General features: G+C 44.5%; 1 protein-coding gene across 4 annotated transcripts in view; it reads right to left on the reverse strand.

Annotated features, from left to right (window-relative positions):
* Window positions 1–19,360, reverse strand: part of fsip1 (fibrous sheath interacting protein 1) — a 45,038-nt gene that overhangs the window by 13,087 nt on the left and 12,591 nt on the right. For all 4 annotated transcript variants that reach the window (XM_042709788.1, XM_031580861.2, XM_042709787.1 and 1 more), the window contains one exon: window positions 8,517–8,675. In XM_042709788.1, coding sequence (XP_042565722.1) covers window positions 8,517–8,675 — 159 coding nt within the window. The remainder of the gene's footprint in view (window positions 1–8,516; window positions 8,676–19,360) is intronic.

A 19,360-nucleotide genomic window follows, 5' to 3' on the forward strand; every position in this document is an offset into this window, starting at 1 on the left:
AGAGAAACAGTGAGAGATGGAGAGAAAATGAATGAGCGAGAAAGAGAGAGAGAGGGAGGGAGAGAGGGAGAGAGATATATATATATAGAGAGAGAAATAGAACTGGAAATAGAAGACAAGATAGAAAAGATAACATAGAGGGCAGAAAGTGTGCAGACGCATACAGAGAGATATAGATATACACACAGAGAAACAGTGAGAGATGGAGAGAAAAGACAGAAAAAAGAGAAGCTCCAAAGATATACAAAGAAATAAAATAGGGGGGGGGGGGTTGCAGACAGAGATGGACAAGTAGATATAGGAACAGTGAATGAGAGCAAGAGAGAAATAAAGAGAGAGAGCGTGAGTGAGAGCGAGATCTCAACATGAGTTTTAGACTTACACACAACCTTCCCTTTGTCCCATAAACTTTGTTTATAGACGGAGAGACATGGCGTTGGGTTGACCGTGCTTCTCAGTGCCATGTCCTGTGTGCCATGAAGTCATGCCCCATAAACCATGAGGTCTACAGTGACACCCAGTGTTGCTTTTGGCAATGATCCACACAACCAGCAGCCACCAATCAGGCCATCAAAGACTGCAAGGTTGCAAAGGGTTTCCTTAACTCTAGATGCCCAAACTTGGCCGACTTAAGCGATCCTACATGACATTAAACTGTCGCGATTTCCAAAATATATCAGAACCCTATAAAACCACCATGACACACAATTTAGATTTAATTGTGGTCTGATCTTGTGTATAAAAAGAAATGATGTCAGATCCCCGGGCCTGTGGCTTGCTATATAGGCATCGCACTTACAGACTAATAACATATATCAGCTTTGGACTGGGTCTGGGTAACTTGTCAGAAATAGTACATGCTCTTGTTTTGGGTTTCCTTGGGTTGTATTCAGATGTGCTGAATGTCATTACGGCAGGGCTTTCATCTCCACTGTGGTACCGGACGCCTGGGCGGTCACCAAGCCCGAGCCAGAACTGAGGCCCAGGCTGCTCCGGGTCTGCCCTCAAAACCCAAAGCCCAGAGAACCCCAGTGGCCTCAGACAGAGAGGAGAGGAGAGGAGAGGAGAGGAGAGGAAGAGCAAAAGAGAACAGAAAGAGAGAAAGAGAGAGAGAGAGAGAGAGAAAGAAAGAGAGAGAGAGAGAAAAGGAGAGTGGGAGAAGAAGAGACAGAGAGAAAGAGAGAGAAAGAGAAACACGTGCTCCATAATGGACGTTTATCAGAGCCATGTGCGCTCCCTCCCTGCCTGCCCTCCATGGGATTCCAGTGTGAGCGTTTGCTGGGTGGAAAAAAGTTCACAACCTAGTGTGAACTCTGGCTATCAAATGTGTTATGAAACCGTGGGGGCAGGCTGGCAGAGGCTAAAATGCACACACACACACACACACACACACACACACACACACACACACACACACACACACACACACACACACACACACACTTCAGCACCTGAGTGTGTGACTTACATGAGAGGCCACACACACTGAGTGAGTGGGGGGAGTGAGTACAATCCACTCATACCACTTACCCCACGTGCCTGTAGCCCAGGCACACACACATACACAGACACGTACACACACAAATATTCCCCAATTCACATACATGAATGCATATATATCCACTCGAAAAATTCCCGATTCCCAGTACACACACACACACGACACACGACACACACGCATGAACATTTCCCCACACACATACATATACATGCATGCACACACTGTGATGGCCCAGCCGGTGAGCAGTGCCCCACATAGCTATAAACAGCTAGACAAAGGCAACCAAGAGGTGTGGTGTTGGATGGGCGGTACTACCCCAGAGGAGTGTCCTAGGAAACTCCTCCCCACCAGGTGTCTCTGGTTATCCCTCACAGGTGTGCTGAGTTAATCAGACCATCAGGAGCCTTTTTAAAACTCACCAGAAGGAACTGAAGACAGACTGGCTTGAGCTACCGAGGAGTGGGAACCAGACGCCTGTTAAGCCAGTCTCAGGGTAAGAGGCCCGCGGCCACCCTATTTTTTCGAAGAGGAATAATTTCTGTCTCTCTCTCTCTCGCCTCAGGAAGAGCCAGACGGAGCCCCCCTGATGCCAACTGCCAATCCGGTGTTTTGTGGTTTTGCGCCCCCTCCCTTCTCCCCCACGTATTCTAAATAAAACATCTAAGTTCTTTTCACCGCAACTCCTGTTTCTGTCTGCTCTGTTCCAGTTTGTGTACCCACTGTTCTACCTCGTAAGGCCAGGCTCCCACAACACCTACATGCACGCAGTCACACAAGTATGCACCCTCTGTCTGTCTATTTAGCCCTCCACCCGTCCCACACACACAATGGGCTCCTTATTAGATGACACTCGCAGGAGCTCAGTTCATCCACATCAACTGGCCCATGATGACACATCTCCAGTACTGAACTCACTCCTGCAGTGACATCTGTTTTCTAATCTGAGAGTTCCACTGACTGACTGATGTTTCACTGACAAACGGGGGGCCCTTGCCAAATTCTCTGGATTCTGTGATGTGATGCCATCTAGTTGCACACACTGTAAGTGAGACTGAAAGATACTGGTCCGTGCCTTCACAGTTGACCTTAGCTAGCCTCTGTGGCATCCAGGGGGTAGACAAAGATTTTCCACACGGAGAGAGCTCCACCAGGCAAACCTGTGATAGATCACAGAAGTAATAGTCTCCTGCCATCAATCTTGGGCTAAGATCAACAGTATGTTCACAAAACCTTTTAATGCTCCCCCCCGAAAGAAATGTGTTGACAGAACTTCAGTGGCTTAGACTAAACAATTTTTGTGGCATGTGCTTTGTTCTTGTGAACCCATACATTTTTTAGACTCAATCAAAAAAACTTTCCAAACGGACATATTTGTGGTGTTTTCCACGTCTTTGAGTATTGAAACTTAGTCAATTCCTTGGTAGACGTTCCTTGATAGGATGCAAAGGAAAGGTCTCTCGAAGTGCACGATGCTACATTCTAAGATTTATAAATGGACAATATATTTGATGAATCTACGTAGACAGTCAATGACAGTCTCGGGCAGGAACTACCCAAATCATACCTGGCTATAAAGAAAGCCATTGTGAAAGAGACAGTGAACAGGGTGAATTCTCTCACTGAGAGAGAATCGCTGTGGCCTCTACAGTGACTGAGATTTGGGATGAGATTTATCTCGTGTGTGTGTGTGTGTGGGGGAAGCTGGGAATCTGGAATGTTTCGAGTGAATATATGCATTTATGTATGTGGATTGGGGAATATGTGTGTGTGTGTGTGTGTGCCTCAGCTCCAGGCAATGGGATGAGATATGGGATGATGTCCTGAAACCTCCAGGAAAGTCAACTCAATTACATCCTCTGCCTCCAAACCAAACATAGGAAAGTACCTTCACACTCTCAAACTCATCCCTCATAACAACTATCTTTTTTGTGTGTGTGTTTTTTTTTCCAGCATGGTCATATTTTTTGATACATCATATTTTACCATCAAACACCTAGGCTGACCTCAAGATCACAAATCACTGTTGGTGGTTGTTTGTTTTGTTGTTTTGTCTTTTGCTGATGGCTAAGTTTAGAAATGAGTGTTTGTTGTTGTTTTGTCTTCTGCTGATGGCTTAGTTCAGCGTAGTTGGTTGTTGTTGAGCTGTCTGTAGTTAATCAGGCTAACAGTGCTGAGCCAGCAGTAACAGTAACTCATCACTCTCTGCTCTACATAACTCATGGCTGGGGTTTTTGAGGCAGGATATATTGGATTGACGCGGCACGCTGCAAAGAGCCCTCTGCCACCCGAGGGGTGGGTGGGGGGGTGCTCTGCCTGGGATGCAGCCCGTCTGAGGTTTGTGAGCCTAGCATTATGGCCTCATTTTGCTACTAGCCACAGGAGCACCCTCCAGGACTCCCTGTAGTTAAAGCGCACCAGTGGTCAGACAGTAAAACTAAATTTAACCCCCCGTGTAACTGTGGAGATTTTTCGGGGAGTTTTTGAAAAGAGCTCAGGGCTCGGCACACACACACACAGACACACAGACACGTGCACACACACGCACACGCACGCGCACACACACGCACACACACACACACACACACACACACACACACACAGACACACACAGACACACACACACAGACACACACAGACACACACACACACAGACTTGATTCATTTCCATTCATTCTCCAACCCAAAAAGCTCATCGACAGCGGATCCGGTATCCGCCGCCGTGGCGGCCAATGAAAACAAATCCTTGGTGCGCTTGTCGACACGAATACCTTCACGCATCAACGTTCTGTCCAGACGTGCGCTTCTGGGGACGGTAGTGCGCTTTGCATATTAGATTGCAAATGCCGGGTGCTGCATGAAGAACCATGGTTGGTTCCACGCCAATGTTTCATAATTCAGCGGGATGTTTAATAATCAACACACAAAAGCAACAGGAAGCCTTTTGTGGAACTGGAGACAGCTGATTGGTTGATGTGTTTCAAAATTCAAATGCACGCCGCATTGTCTGCTTGAAGGGGGTTAGTCCGTGTCGTCCAGTAAATCATGGAGGTCAGAACTACCCCAAAGGCTTAATCTTTTTAGGGTATCTGCAAACAGAGACTGGCTAAACCATAGACACACACATGCATAGACATACATGCAAAGACACACACACAAATTACACGAAAAATATGCAGACAAAAGTTGAATAAAAAATCAGTGAATCAGTATCAGTATCCATCACTATAAGTGGAACAAGAGATGTTATATTAACAGGCTCCCTCTCTCTCTGTCTCTCTCTCTCTCTCTCACACACTCTCTTCCTGTATGGAGTCCTGGCTGATGTCTGCTATTTTAATCAGGGGGGAAAGCTGAAGCCATTGCGGACAACATCCTTAATCTCCTTGGCTGTCCTCCTTTCTGAGGAGACGCGCCTGCTCTTGGGACCCAGAGAAACTCTCGGCCCAGAATGTCCAGTTGTGCAACATGAATCTCCAATCGGTTACCCTGCCATTATATATATATATATATATAAGCACCTAATAACTACACTACCACGCAATTAGCATCCCTAATGCTTTACAGATAAGTAGGCCATGGAACACCATCAGTCATCTGGCAGAATCCTAATTGTGAGTGGAGATTTATAAGCTATATTTGATACATTGATACATGACCACTGATGTCGATTGAGCAGAAAGGCAGCACAATATCCCACAATGCCATAGTGACTCATATTCACCAGATTCAGGACAAGTGTTCTTTGGAAGACGCCTTTAAGGCCTACGCATAATAACACAATGAAACAGTGAGATTAATTGCTGGAGTGGACCTTTGCATTTTGGACATGGATTCCTTCTGTCTTTACTGGCAGAGCTTGGCGCTGTCAGCGTCCTCTGTCTGCCACCACTGTAGTCATGCAAATCAAACAACAGGAGGGGATGACCGCCAGTGCTGATTGGCTGAAGCGAGACATCCCGTATCCAGGTGGCAAGTGGAGTGCTGAAGCAGACAAATCATCTGGAGCGCGTGCTAATAAAGCACAGTTCCGAGCATTGAGGTTAAGGTCAGTTTTTTTACGGAAGGAGTGTTAGTGTACAGCCAGTTCTCCTCAAATCACTGAGTGATGAATGTACCTCCTTGATGCTTTGGTTAACATCAACAAACTACTTAACGTTAACTTTTTGGATTAAAATGCCGTTTCTGCAAAAACAACCAATAATCTTTTTCATGTTGTTATTCGTGTTACTATTTGATGTTTTGTAAGTTCGGCAAATCAACAATGAGAGAGACACTACATAGACCTCTTGTTCACTAAGGTGCTATTGACAAGGCCACAGTTACTACACTAGAAGGCTCTGTAAGAAATGAAGGAAGTTTCTTTGTTTCTGATGCAGCAATCTTTATTCCAGTAAAGTGCAGTAACGAAGCACGTAGAACATACTCCGGATTCAGCGGTGTAGGTCTGAACCCCAAGCATCTCCAATTCTAGCCATATATATAGTTTTAAGACACCTCCTAGTAATGTAAATGAGCTAGGCTTGTAATGCAAACAGGTCTGGCAACCTTTTGTTGTTCTGTATGATAATCAGGTTTCTCTGACTGAGATGGTTCTCAATGGCCTACCCCCATTCCCATACTATGATTAATTGCAGTCACTCACACCTTAGTTTGCTTCCTGATCCCAGGTGTCTGAGCAAATCCAGTGTGGGGACCTTTCCTTTGTGACCATGATAAGATTACCATTTTGGATATTCTGCTGGCCAACTTTTGGTGGTCACAGCAGCTGCTTGATCATGAATCTTACAGCTCCTACGCCACTTCCAAGTTTATTCTGGTGTTTCTAATTTATTTTTCACTACTTGTGGTTTGTTGATTCAGATGGTGTTTTTTTTTCATGTTAATTAAGTATTAGTTCAAGGAAGTTCAATGAAAGTTCAAAGACTGTAAGTACATGAATTTAACTGTCTTTGTGATACAGTTCATTACAGTCAAAGGATAGTGACATACACTTTTATCCAAAGCAACAGTCATTACAGGAATAGTGTACTTGCAGTTCAGTATCAGTGAGAGTGCTGCTTCCAACTGAATCCATACCCTTGGTGTTCGTACCAGCTAAGCCACGAGAACAGAGTAGTGTAAGAGTGTTCCCACAGCAGCACTCTGAAATTGGTTCCATGAGGTCCATGCTTGGAAGCAATAAGAGGAAAAAGGTTCTACTGCCAAATGTAGTGAATCAGACCCTGCGACCCAGAAACGCTTCTTTAGAAGCTGGTAGTGACAGTGGTGAAAATAGCGTCAAATTAAATTACCCTACTTTCGCTGTGCTATGTTTTATCGTTATTGGTTTCATGTGACACCATTTTCAGTTGGGTTTTCTAGGAATAAAAATGAGATTACTTTTGTGTGTTTGTGTGGATGTGTAGTTTTGTTTGTATCAGTGCTGTGGTTTTCATGGTGATCTCAACAACAACATTCCCGCCAAAAAACAATGTGACATTTTGCTACATTTAGGGGTCATTTAGATGGAGTGGCCCTCAAAGAGGGTTTTTTTTTGTCCTGGGAAGAACTGTGCATTGTGTTTGGGAATAACGAGAGAGAGACTGGCTTCCAGTGCATTTACGACACTACCGATTAGAATAGAAACGCTGACAAAGTATGCCCATGTTTTGGGCGGTTGCCTCCCCAGTGAAAATAGTTTTTGTTATAACTCCAGGGTCTGCGAGGAGCCCCAAAAAGGCTTCACGGTTTATCAGAGGCTTGAAAAGACAGGAAAATTATATTCTGGAAAGTCGTGAGTGGCACATCAAAAATAAGCATAATGCTACTTAATTGCTCGCTAAAGCAAAGAACATTGGAAAAATATGGTGACTCACAATGAAAATGTGTATATTATTAGTCCACCACCAGGCAGTTTTACTGAAGCCCTTTGTTAGGACTCCATCTAAACAAACAAAAAAACACAAAGCAGGTACACTGAACCACTGTTTGCTAGCATCAGGCCACGCACGCACAAAACAACTCAAACAATTCCGTCATCCATGGACTCTGAATGCTTCGGTGTTGGACGCTTGGCAACAGGAGTTTCTTTGAGGGTTTAGTGATGTCTGCCTGAGTTCCCTTCAGCTGCTTGAGGTCACCGTTGTTTGTGTTTTACTCAGTGTGAGTGTATGTATGTGTGTGTGTGTGTGAGTGTGTTGCATCACGTGCTCTATGTATATACAGCTCCCTTTGGATTTCTAACTCACGTTCTGGCTCTAGTTGTGTTCCAGCACCTGTGCTTGTTGACAGCTCAAAGCTCTGATGTGAGGGGGAAGCTGTGGCGCAAGCAGCAGCATCCCTGTACTATGAATGTGTCGGAATGCCCATGGGGACACAGTTCGAGTCAGACTCGCGGTCATTTCCCAATCTCTCTCTCCAGCTCCAGCTCCAATGTGATATATAACAGCATGGGAAGAAACGCCACAGAGTTGAACTGCTTTAGGAGGTTACCCGAAAATTGACCTTTCCAAGTTCAACTACTTTGAGAAGGTCAACATAGACCCTTTTCAGATCAATTTTTACACCTCACTGACCGCAGTATCATCCTCTGAGACCCTCCCACTACTCTACTCTACACGCACGCAGAGAGAGTGGGTGAGTGAGTGTGTGAGTGTGTGTATGTGTGTGCGTGCTGGAGGAGTTTATGCATCTTTACAGTCTTGTCTTCATTATGTCATTGCGTATGCAGCTCAAGTGGTATAGCAAGGTGCTGAGGTATCGGGTTCAATAACAAGGCAATGGTTTCAGTAACCAAGGGGTAACATACACCAGTGCTTCTTTAAAGGCCATTTTGGATAAACATGCAAACTGAATGAATGTAAACAGAGATATACAATGTATACATACATTGTATAGCACTTGGATTAAAGTGTCTGAATACTGAATGAATGTATTGTGGATGTGTTGTGTTTCCTGCACACATGTATATACATAAACTGTAAGCTACTGTAGAAGCCCCTCTGTCTGTGTGTGTTATGGGTGATTCCAGACTCACGCTCTCAGTCTGGCAGCGCTCCATGGTGCCCAGCTGCTGCTGGATCTCTCGCAGGCGCGCCTCCTGCCCTCTCCTCTCCCTCATGTCCTGCAGGACCTGCTCCCCCAGATGGCCCTCTGCCTCTGCCTCTGTCTCCGCCTCCGCCGGCACCACGACGACCTGATGTGGACAAGATTGCCGTGTGTGTCAATCTTTGAGTTTCTCAAGGCTCTCTCACACACACACACACACACACACACACACACACACACACACACACACAAGCATGTGCACACATACAAATAGAGTACATCTTAAGCAAACACAGAAATACACACACACACACACCAAAAACATAAATGAAAACACATTAATACAGACACACACACAGACTCACACACACACACACCGAGGCACAGGGAGCGCTCCCAAACCAAACACATCTGCATGTGTGTCAGCAGTAGTGCACACGTGCTGAGGGACCAGTCCTGCGTAAATGTCTGGTAATTATGTCACTAGAGCAGTGTGAATCCAAAACACTCAACAAACCCGCCCCCCCTTTTCCAGACAGCAACCCCCCCCCCCCCCCCCCCGAGCATCTGAGTCCAGCATCCAGCATCTCTCATCTCACCTCACCTGTGTCTCTCATCTCACCTGTGTCAGGGTTTCCACTGCTGATCTTATGTATTGTGCAACTTTAGGGGGGCCAAATGGACTGAAACCCACACTGTAGCCTCCTCACAGGGGCTCGGATAAATCACAAGCTTTATGACATCCACGTGCATTGGAGGATGAACTTTGGAAGGCGTATGAGGGGTATGCATATGTGCGTGTGTGTGTGTGTGTGTGTGTGTGTGTGTGTGTAAGGGGTGACGTAGTGCCACATAGACTAAACTAGCCTCAGTGTCCAAGGCCAATGTTCTGGTGTATGTGGGTCAAGAGGAAAGAGGCAAATCGTGTCTGGAAGAATTTATTTCTCTTGCATTATCTGTTTCACAATCTTTCTCTTGTGCTATCTGCGCTTTCTCTAAATCGATCTCTTTCTCACTTACTCACTCTCTTCCCCAGTGCTTTCTTCTCTCTATCGTGGCATCTTCTCATTCTCTCCCTCTCTGCCACTCACCCTTTCCTCCTATCTTCTCTTTCTCTCTTCATCTCTCCTTCCATCTCACTCACACCTCTTTCTCTGTCTCTCTCAGATGAGGTGTCTGCTTACCTTCATTTTCTTCATTAGTAACCTGTTTCCACACAAGCCCTGAGGCTATGCATGCTGAAGGCTACTGCAGGGAACGAGAGAGGGAGAAAGAGAGGGAGAGAGAGAGATGGAGAGAGACAGAGAGAGTACACAGAAGCTGTGGTCTTTCCGTATCTGAAAGCCACATCTGTAATCTGATGAGGACATCTCAGACCTGTGGACGATCAGTTAGCTTTGTTTTGCCCCCTTTTCATTTGGTTGCTGGCTGACCCCAGTCCAGGTTGCGTGTGTGTCTGCACTGGAGCCGAGGTGGGCCGCTTCTGCTTTCTGTTCTTGGCGTGACGTTTTGTGTAGTATTTCTTCTTAAAAGGATTTGCTCATTTTCTGGCAATTTTCAAGGAAGTATAAACAGAGGTTTTTTTTTCTTTCTTTTTCCCTTTCTTTTTGACCTGAGTACATCACTGGCTTGCAGGTCTGTGTGTGTGCAGTTCATGCGAAGGTTTCAAGCCTGCAACGGTGTCTGGATGGCAATCTAAGATTCACGTTCGTTCAACCAGTATCTTGAGTGAGATAAAATGTTTAACAAAGCAAAACATCTCACCATTGCAGGCTGTTGTCTTAAAACTTCCATATGAACCGCACACACACATGCTGAGTTTAAAATGGGTTAAACAATCAATCTGTGTTTAAATATGAGCCACATAAGTTGCTTTTATGCTGTAACCCAACATAAATGTGGGTCCACAGAAGGCTATGTTCCCCTACCACTTTGCCTACTTTGCCCATAAAAAGCATTCTCATGACCAGAGGCTGTTGACAAGCTAAATTTCAACTTTCCAAAGTCTCACGTAAGATTGTGTTGCAGCGGTTCACTGAAGGGAGAAAGCATGGCGTAAAAAAAGAGAGCAAACTAAACACACCAGCCTCACTTTACTACCATCTTCACACCACTAAGTACACGTCTTTGAGAAATGAAAATATTTCTCATATTTAGACTGCAGTCCGTTTTAACTCCTGGTTTTGAACTTTATTTTGAAGTAGAGTGGAAGACTGTAGGCAAACAATGACACTCTCACTTCACACATTCATATCCACAAGCACCTTCGCATTGCATTTGTTAAACATTATAAAGTCGTTCTATGCAGCAGACTAATATTTTCGATTTCAAATGACCTACTACACGCTATCCACTCTTTTTCTCTCTTCATTTTCTTTCGTGTACAGAATAGCTTCCAGAGCTGCTCTTATGGTGTGGTACGTGCCTTGTTCTAGTTCGGTGAGTGTCAAGACACTAACATGAATGCCCTTACCTCATCCTCTGTGTTGGAACTCTATGTAGTGAAAGGAGAAACAGAGATGTCAGCCCCTTGACCTAAATACATCTCAACCGAGTGCTCTGTATTACGCTCAACCCCAATGGACCCGCGGCTTGGCTTCGTATCTGACTTTAATAACTATAAGATGGAATTTGAACGTGTGATAACTGCAACGCAATAGCATGCCATAATATGCAGAAAGCGGGCTGCTGCTCGTGGTTGTCTGAACATAAGCCAATGGACCGCAGAATAACTCCTCTGCTCAGCACGCGGCACAATGCTTCAAACCATTTCAATACGAAAAGTAGGTCAGCTGATCCATGGGGGCCAAAACCAATACCAATAACTTTGTTTGAGATGTCAAACGTCAAAACAAATTTGTTTTTTTTTAACGGGTTACAAAACACACTGGCAAAGATTATCTTGGTAAGAACCAGGGCAGCTTCTATGTGATGTCACAGACACAAATTCTTGGCCTTCCGTTTCAGATACATTCAGCGTGTTTTAACAGAGGGCCCCAAACAAGGGGCTGGCCCATATTTGATCATGCAAATGACTTGACAAGGCAAAATAAATGCCATGTGTAGTCTTGAGCTCCTTTCCGGTGACCAGACAAAGCTTTTTCACCGTACAGATGAAGTAAACATATGAGGTATTAACTGACCAACCTGGAGTTCAAGTGCCTCAGAGATTTATTTAACTGAATTCCCTCCAAACGCGCAGCTCGCCCAAAAAAGGCATTTCTCGCTCATTTCTCAGGAACTAATGAGACCTCTAGATGCTCTGGTCAGGCAGAGCAGCTGAGAATGATACCTTAATTTATCTCCTGAGAAATGTGGTTCTGAGTAGGCCCTTTAAGGTTAACACTGCTCTGTGCTTTCAGAAGTTTCAAGATTTGGCAGTAAGGGTTTTCTTTTATTTAAAAAGGAAATAAGAGGAAGAGGATAAATGAACCAGGGTCCCAGCTGTCTCTCGCCTCGCCAGAAACAACAGCCGCATCTTTACGGCCACATCGCGGCCTCACAGCAATACATCCAAAAAAAAAAAGGTAATTAGGTCATGTTTGCACTAGCTCTCCTTCATGCTGTCTTATGGAGGCTCTCTCTGGGGAAGAGCGCCTGTCTAATGATAGTCATGATGCAGCAAGCTTCTGGTATGCGCTCATAGATAGGCTAGATCTACTAGGCTTCTTCAGCTGGAGGGCTACCCAGGGGAACCCAGAACCAGGTTAAAAATAACAGCGCTCACAAGACACGAAAGACTGACATCTCACTGCACAGGGTCTTTCACTGTAGTATCTACATGCTTTCAACAGCCTACTGGGTAGGGAACTTCGGTTTGCTACTGGCCCTCTGTGGGAATTCACACACACTTCATCAGCATGTGAGTTGATGACAAGCTAACAGCTAAAATCATGCGGCACCAATTTAGGTCAGCCAAAGTATTTAGTCAGAATCAGACATGACACACACACAAACACTGCCTCTGGTAAACAAACCGACACTCAGCTCTTTAGTAGTAGTATACATGCTCATATGTATAACTAATATCCTACATGTGTGTATGTTGCCCACCATGCCTGCACTCATACACAGGTGTGTGTACATGTCTGTATACTGCCCAGAAACGTCAACCAGTCTTCATTTGCCATCTTTTTTGTCATCTGAGTGTGCTTCCTAACCATTGAACCCATGACTTTGATGTTATATGCATCTTACTCCAGCAGAGTTGAGCTACTGAAACACTCACAGCAGGACACCCAGAGCACAATCCACACAGCAACTGCCGTGTCCAGCCCACAGAGACCAGTGTCTCCGTACTCAGGACAGAGCCTGGATTAAGCTCCCACTTTAGAGAGGTGATATGTTTCAGGGCCAAGCCACAAGCATTCACAGCAGTCTCAAACTCTGGAGGGCACGCCATTACATGGGAGTTCAAGGGCAAAGGTCAGGGGTTGAGTAACAGGCCTCATTAAAAACCATGTACAGCACTTGCATTGGGTTTAAATATGGTTATGTTCTGATGGACTTGAATGAGAATGTGTTGGTATCTGAATATATAATATAGAAACATATGGTATCCAACACAGAAGTAGATAGGCTATCTTTAGCTGAGGGGAAATCCGTGGCAGGACACTGGAAAGACACACAACATTTATACATCTATTCTATATTTCCATCCTGTGGTAGAACTGTGCATAACTGTAGGAGTCATTACTCCTTTCTACTTTAAAGTGGTAAACGTCAGGCTAAACATAGAGGGTGTTGGTTTTGTTGGAAAGTCGCTGAGCACAACAGGGAAAATATAGAGGCAGTATAGATGTTGAACTTTGCAAAGCTATGCTGATGCACGTGCAAGAGCGGCCCTCCTACTGCTGGTAGGCAAAACTCAACAGCAGGCAATCAGAGGGATAGAGAGAGAGAGAGAGAGAAAGAGAGAGAGAGAGAGCGAGAGAGAGAGAGAGAGAGAGAGAGAGAGAGAGAGAGAGAGAGAGAGAGAGAGAGAGAGACTTTTATTTTAATCATTTTAAGATTAAAATTATTTAAACAAATATCCCACAACATCTAGTTCTGCAAACATTTCAAGTTATTGGTTTACAAACAGCAAACTATTTCAATAGAATATGCAAGTGTACATTTAGACATGCATGAAAACAAGACATGCAAGCAAAATCGACAGGGGCAATACATTTGAGTGAGAGAGAGAGGGAGAATGAGAGTGAGAGAGAGTCAGTCTGTCAGTCAGACAGTTAGTCAGTCAGTCAGTCACTCAATCAGCTTCCCTGTAGCCTTCCCTCAGCTCTCCCCTTCAAAGCTCTCTTCACTCTCCTCTCAACCCCCCCCCCCCCCCCCCGCCCCCTCTCGCCCCCTCTCTCTTCTCTCTCTCTCTCTCGGTAGTGCCACGTGGACCGGGGACCTCGGCCAGGCCCTTTCCGCACGCAGCTCCACACAGCTCGCGGTGCTATTAAAGCCCTGTGGCTGACTGCACTGCAGCACCAGAGGTCTGGTTCTCTGCAGCCCTGGCACGGAGCCCAGCAGGCTAACGCCCTCCCAGGCCGAGGCCCCAGGGCCCGGCACGAGGCCCAACCTGCGGCCTGCTCGCCTTTCGCAGCCTCTTAAAGAGGAGTGTGAGAACCAGGCGTTGGCTTTCTCACATCAACACCTGCACAAGCGGATCCCCCCTGACAGCTAATGTCTCCACGGCTATAAGCTATAAGATAATCCCCGCTGTCTGATCCGTAAGTCTTAATTTACTGCGGCCGTTTCTATGTTGAGAAAACAGTGTGGACATCACAGGCCGAAAAAATAATTCATGCTGTGCGGATATCTTTGAGGCAATTGTGGGGTGGGGGGCACCAGAGCACAACAGGAATCTGTCACCTCAGACGTTTCCGTTTTCTTCTCTTTCTTCCCTCTGAACACAAAAGTTCAGATTTTACAAGGCCAGGCTGGATCACTCGCAGATGACATCCTGATTGCTGCACATTCTTGAAGTATTAGAAGATAAACTCACGGGTCATCTGGACCTCGTAGCCCTGTTCTTTGGAATGAGGGTGGTCTGGATAAGTCTGTCTGTTTTTTTTACAGATCAAAACCGTATGGTGAAGATACAGCCCAAAAAATATGACACACACACACACACACACACACACACACACACACACACATTCACACATATCCATTGTTTCCATGGCTGTTGATAAGCTTACCATCTGCTCATAAAATAAGACAATGTATCAATGCCAGGAAATAATTGCATTTTTATATGCTTTAAATATTGTCTCAAGGTCTTGTGAAAGTGGCACTAAATCGTGAGAGATAAGCAGACTTAAAATGGAGACCAGCTTAAATGCTTTTGGTCTTGGTTGATAAATCTGTGGAGCGCTGTTCATGTTTTATGTGTGCAGACATGAGGCGATGAGCGTGAAGCTGGACTGCAGGTAAAATCCTAAGGCCTCGCCCCAGGCTGGAGCCCCTGTTCATCTCCTACACATACACACATCCTCTATCCTCTGGGCTCAGTGCCAAAGAATGATGCACCAAACACAATGTTAGCGATTATAACAACATTTCCCCCTAACACTTATCAAAAGCATCTGGACTAGCAAACACTGGTATGGCGCTATCTATCTCCCCGACTCTGCCCCCTTGGAATCTATACAAGTGGCACCATGGTCAAGAGGACTAGCCATGTGTGTGACCTACATATCCAGCTGTTAGCAATCTCCGATGGTGACGTTAGGTTATTTCTTATTGATTAGATGCAGCTTGTAAAGAAGATATGAGTTGGGAGCAATGGCCGTAGCGCGCTGGAGGCGCCGGCCAAGCTGCTTTGGTGCAGGCGCTCAAGGAGACACAGGGGGGATGCGATCACTTCCTTTCCAGCCCCATCACAGTGTAGAGGGTAGCTTGTAACAATGTAAATCGCACCGAGTCAATAACATGAGTGACATAGGTCACAGTGCACAGGAAAGAGGGACTCCAGCAACTTGGAAAAAAACATTTTGACCTAATTTTTTCTCTCTTTTTTGGATGAAATAGGCTAGGAGAAACACATGCATGTGTTTAACTATACGACCGTAAACATTTCTCCTTGAGGTGTGATCAGTCCCTAGGGAGATAAAGTAGTGAAAGCCAATCATGAAAAGTATGCCAAAGGTCTTTCTTCACCACTGTCGAAACTTGGACGATTAGTTCAAATCCCTGGTGAGGCAAGTGTGGACGAGTAAAACTCACCAATCAAAAGCCACAAGCTACTTAAACAATTATACTGCAACGCCATCGTCTCTGCACAGTTCAACAGGACATAAAAAAACCAGTGAAAGCCACCATTTTTCTACCAAAACCACCCACTGTGATCAATGGGAAAAGATACTGAGATCCCTCATTGTTTGAGGAGGTGAATTAATTGGCCGTTAGATAATAACAGCCCAGTAAACTGTTTACTGTAACTGTAACTGCCCTAAACAGAAACACAACACTTCTGTCAGTGACTTGGGTGGTTCAGCAGTACACGGTGAATCACCATATTAGTACGTCTTATAAAAACATCTCCTCAGTAAAAATGAGTCTGTTTGGTTGTTAATGCTTTGGAAGTAACCAGGGCCAATGGTTAAATGGCATTAAGACCAGCACTCCTCCAGTAATCCCTGTGCTTCTTTTCAAATGACCTCAGTTCCTCATAATGTCTCATTTGTGTGTTTTTGTTCATTGTACATATTCCATCATTTAACTTGAGTCACCTTTTGCATATAAAACATACATTTCCCCATATGATTGCTACCCACACGGCCGCACTTAACAGGCTATGCATCGATCAGTCCCCTCACAGGTTAAAACAAGAAGCATGAAACCCAATCTCCGTTTTATACAACTGACTGACATTAAACATGGCCCCCCTTCTGTCTGCAGCATTGCCTACACATCCAGGGGGGCCGAGGGGCTGTAAACGTGTGCCACTGTAAATCAGCTCCTTTCTGTCTTGAGGATATTCCTTTAGGGATTACAGGCTTACCAGAAGTTTCAATACTTTTGCGGTTGACCCCTCCACTAATTGTGACTTCCGCAGTAGTGAGCCGTGCCAGAGTCGAGTTTACTGTGTTTTTGCAATCAGCGTATGGCATTGGCCCTGGACCATTTTGTTTCTATTTTAATATATTTCATTTGTGTCTGACTAGTTTGGTAATGCAACGAGAAACATTTTATTGCAGATCATGCTGACAGGACTTGTGGGATGTGTAATTACTCCTAAAAGGGGTTTTACAATGTGAGAGGTGCTGTACAGGGAACCAGAATGGAAAGCTTGGACTTGTTGTGATCTAGCAGTCTACATTTTTGATGAGATATGCAGTCTGTGTTTGGGGCGATGACACTATCTTTCCATCATAACAAAAATGGAAAATGCAATGCGAGTCCTAGGCCTTCATGCACATCTGCTTAAGGTAGAGGAACTGTTACTCACACACAGAAAGTGGTTCTTATTGAAAGATAAACAAATATGCAACACTAGGCCACCAACGATATACAAACAAATTCCTTCTCATTTTTGCTCGTATCCAAGATTTGTTCTTATTTTTTTAGTGCCTATTGATTTATGGGATTCACCAATGTTTTCTTATTTTAGTACTTCCCTTAAGTAAGAGAATATTTTACAAGCGTGAACTCTTACCAAGACAATAAAAAAATCATCTTGTTTTTACAGTCCATAAGGAAACATACTTTCTAAATTTGAGGAACATAAAAAGCTCATATAATCAAATTTGGATTTAGAGTCATTCTAATGACTGGAGTATTACATTTCTGGCCTAAAGAAATACTATTGGTTCATTGATCCCAATTAAGATGATAAAAACCCTTGGATGATATTGCGTATTCAGTTTCAGCTTCAGAATGGCTTGAATACTGCTCTTAAATGCTTTGGCCACCCGGACCTTATGGAGAGGATATGTTTTTAGAGATCACACAGATCTAAATGACTGCTGAGCTGTTTCAGATTGCCAAGAACACTGGCCAATTTGCACACGGCACAACACCTGCCATTAGATAGTATTTAGGGGCGTCACCTATGCTAATAACGAACAATCTGCTACACACCTCTCATTTATGACACATAACTGTACAGACCACATTGGAAGTCACACAGCAAAGCTAACTAGTAGACACTTTGGGCAAAATAAACAAAATGATGGCATTCTACATGTGATCACACAGAGCTGCCAAAAATCCAAAACAAAACAACGCTGGACGATTAATGAGGTGTTGCTGAGCTGGGTTGTGCTTTAGTCATGCTAAATACAGTAGGCAACACCAAGCGGCTTTGCAGTACAACACCACTGTAAATGATCAAACATGTTTGCCCATGTGGTCAGCACATTGTGGAGGTCAACAGGGCGTTCCCAGGACTGGTCTGTGACTCACACCGTTTTGAAAGCGAGGAGACTGCGAGTTGGTCTACAGCGGGCGAGAGCTGTCAAGTGTTTCCCATAGCTCGAGCAAAAAGTGGCAAAGTGACCTCATAGCATGACAGTAAATAAAGAAACCGCTAAATGGTACACAAGAATAATAAGACAGAAGTGGTGTAACTATTAAAATAACACACACACACACACAACTAGTCATTAGGAAACTCTTCTTTCGCACATGAATTCTCAAAACAATATATGTGTTATGCTATATTATGCTATATTATGCTATATTATTATGGTCAGCTATAGCAACATTAAAAAAATAGGCCTGAATAAACTAAGCTTGGAGTTATTTTCAGAAAGAGCCTTTGAAAACAATTTGACCACACCAAACATAAGAACATTTAAGATTCCTCTCAAAGGTAACCTCATTCTATTGAACCACTAATGCCTTGGTGTATCATGCTAAAAACCACATGACACAAACGCACACGTACATACACACACATTAAAAAGGAAGTTGAGGGCTTATGTTGGTCCACTTCAAAACGAATCTGCCAATCAGAGGAGCCCTACCACCCCCCACACCCCCATGCTCCCCCAAGGGTGCTCTTTGTAACTGTGTGCAGTAATAAATGCCCCACCCTGGGCCAGATGGCATGGCTAGCTACCCCTCTTGATGGCTCCACCTTGGGGTTTAACATTTGGGTGGTGCGTGGAAACTGAGATGGCATTACCACAGAAGCGTTACCATGCCACAGGGCCCTGGTGCTAGACATGAGGCACAGAGGTACTGGAGGCACTACGAAGGCACCGGAGATCACTACGTGAATCTGTTTCTCACCACAAAAGGGTTGGGCCTATGTCAATACAGAGAAGTTATTGCTAATTATTTGGTATTGATTTTGTTTGTGCCACTTGACCCAGTACCTGTGCGATGATCCCTCCTAGACATTTTATTTCATCAAAAGGATTATGGAAACACATGCACATCGAGTCCAAGCAGAAAGTTCTTTGAGTACATTTGGAAGCTCACAGTTTAATATATTACTTCAAGTTCTGATTTGTGCAATGGAGCATTCCAGGATTTTCTGATATTCTTGAAAAGTGAAATTTAACTGGTGGATTCCGTTTGACAAAAAATGGTCTGATTCCAATCTTATGTAGCGCAGCCTCTTTGATACTTAGATTTAATGCCGGTCCTACGCACTTCGTAGAATGAAACGGAAAAAATTCAACACAAAAAATACCAACTGCCTGTTACATAACCTTCACACCTTCAAGATGTGCTCACCATAAAACACATATCTGAGTGCTGCTTCACATCGGAGCGAGTACAAGATCAGGCGAGTTTATAACCCTTTTTTACGATGATAAGACCCTTTTGAATCCCAAGTACATTCACTTAAATATAACCACATCAGTTTCTGGGGAAACGTTCTGGTAGCCT

This window comes from Clupea harengus, chromosome 14 (genome assembly GCF_900700415.2).
Source record: "Clupea harengus chromosome 14, Ch_v2.0.2, whole genome shotgun sequence".
Lineage (NCBI taxonomy): Eukaryota > Metazoa > Chordata > Actinopteri > Clupeiformes > Clupeidae > Clupea > Clupea harengus.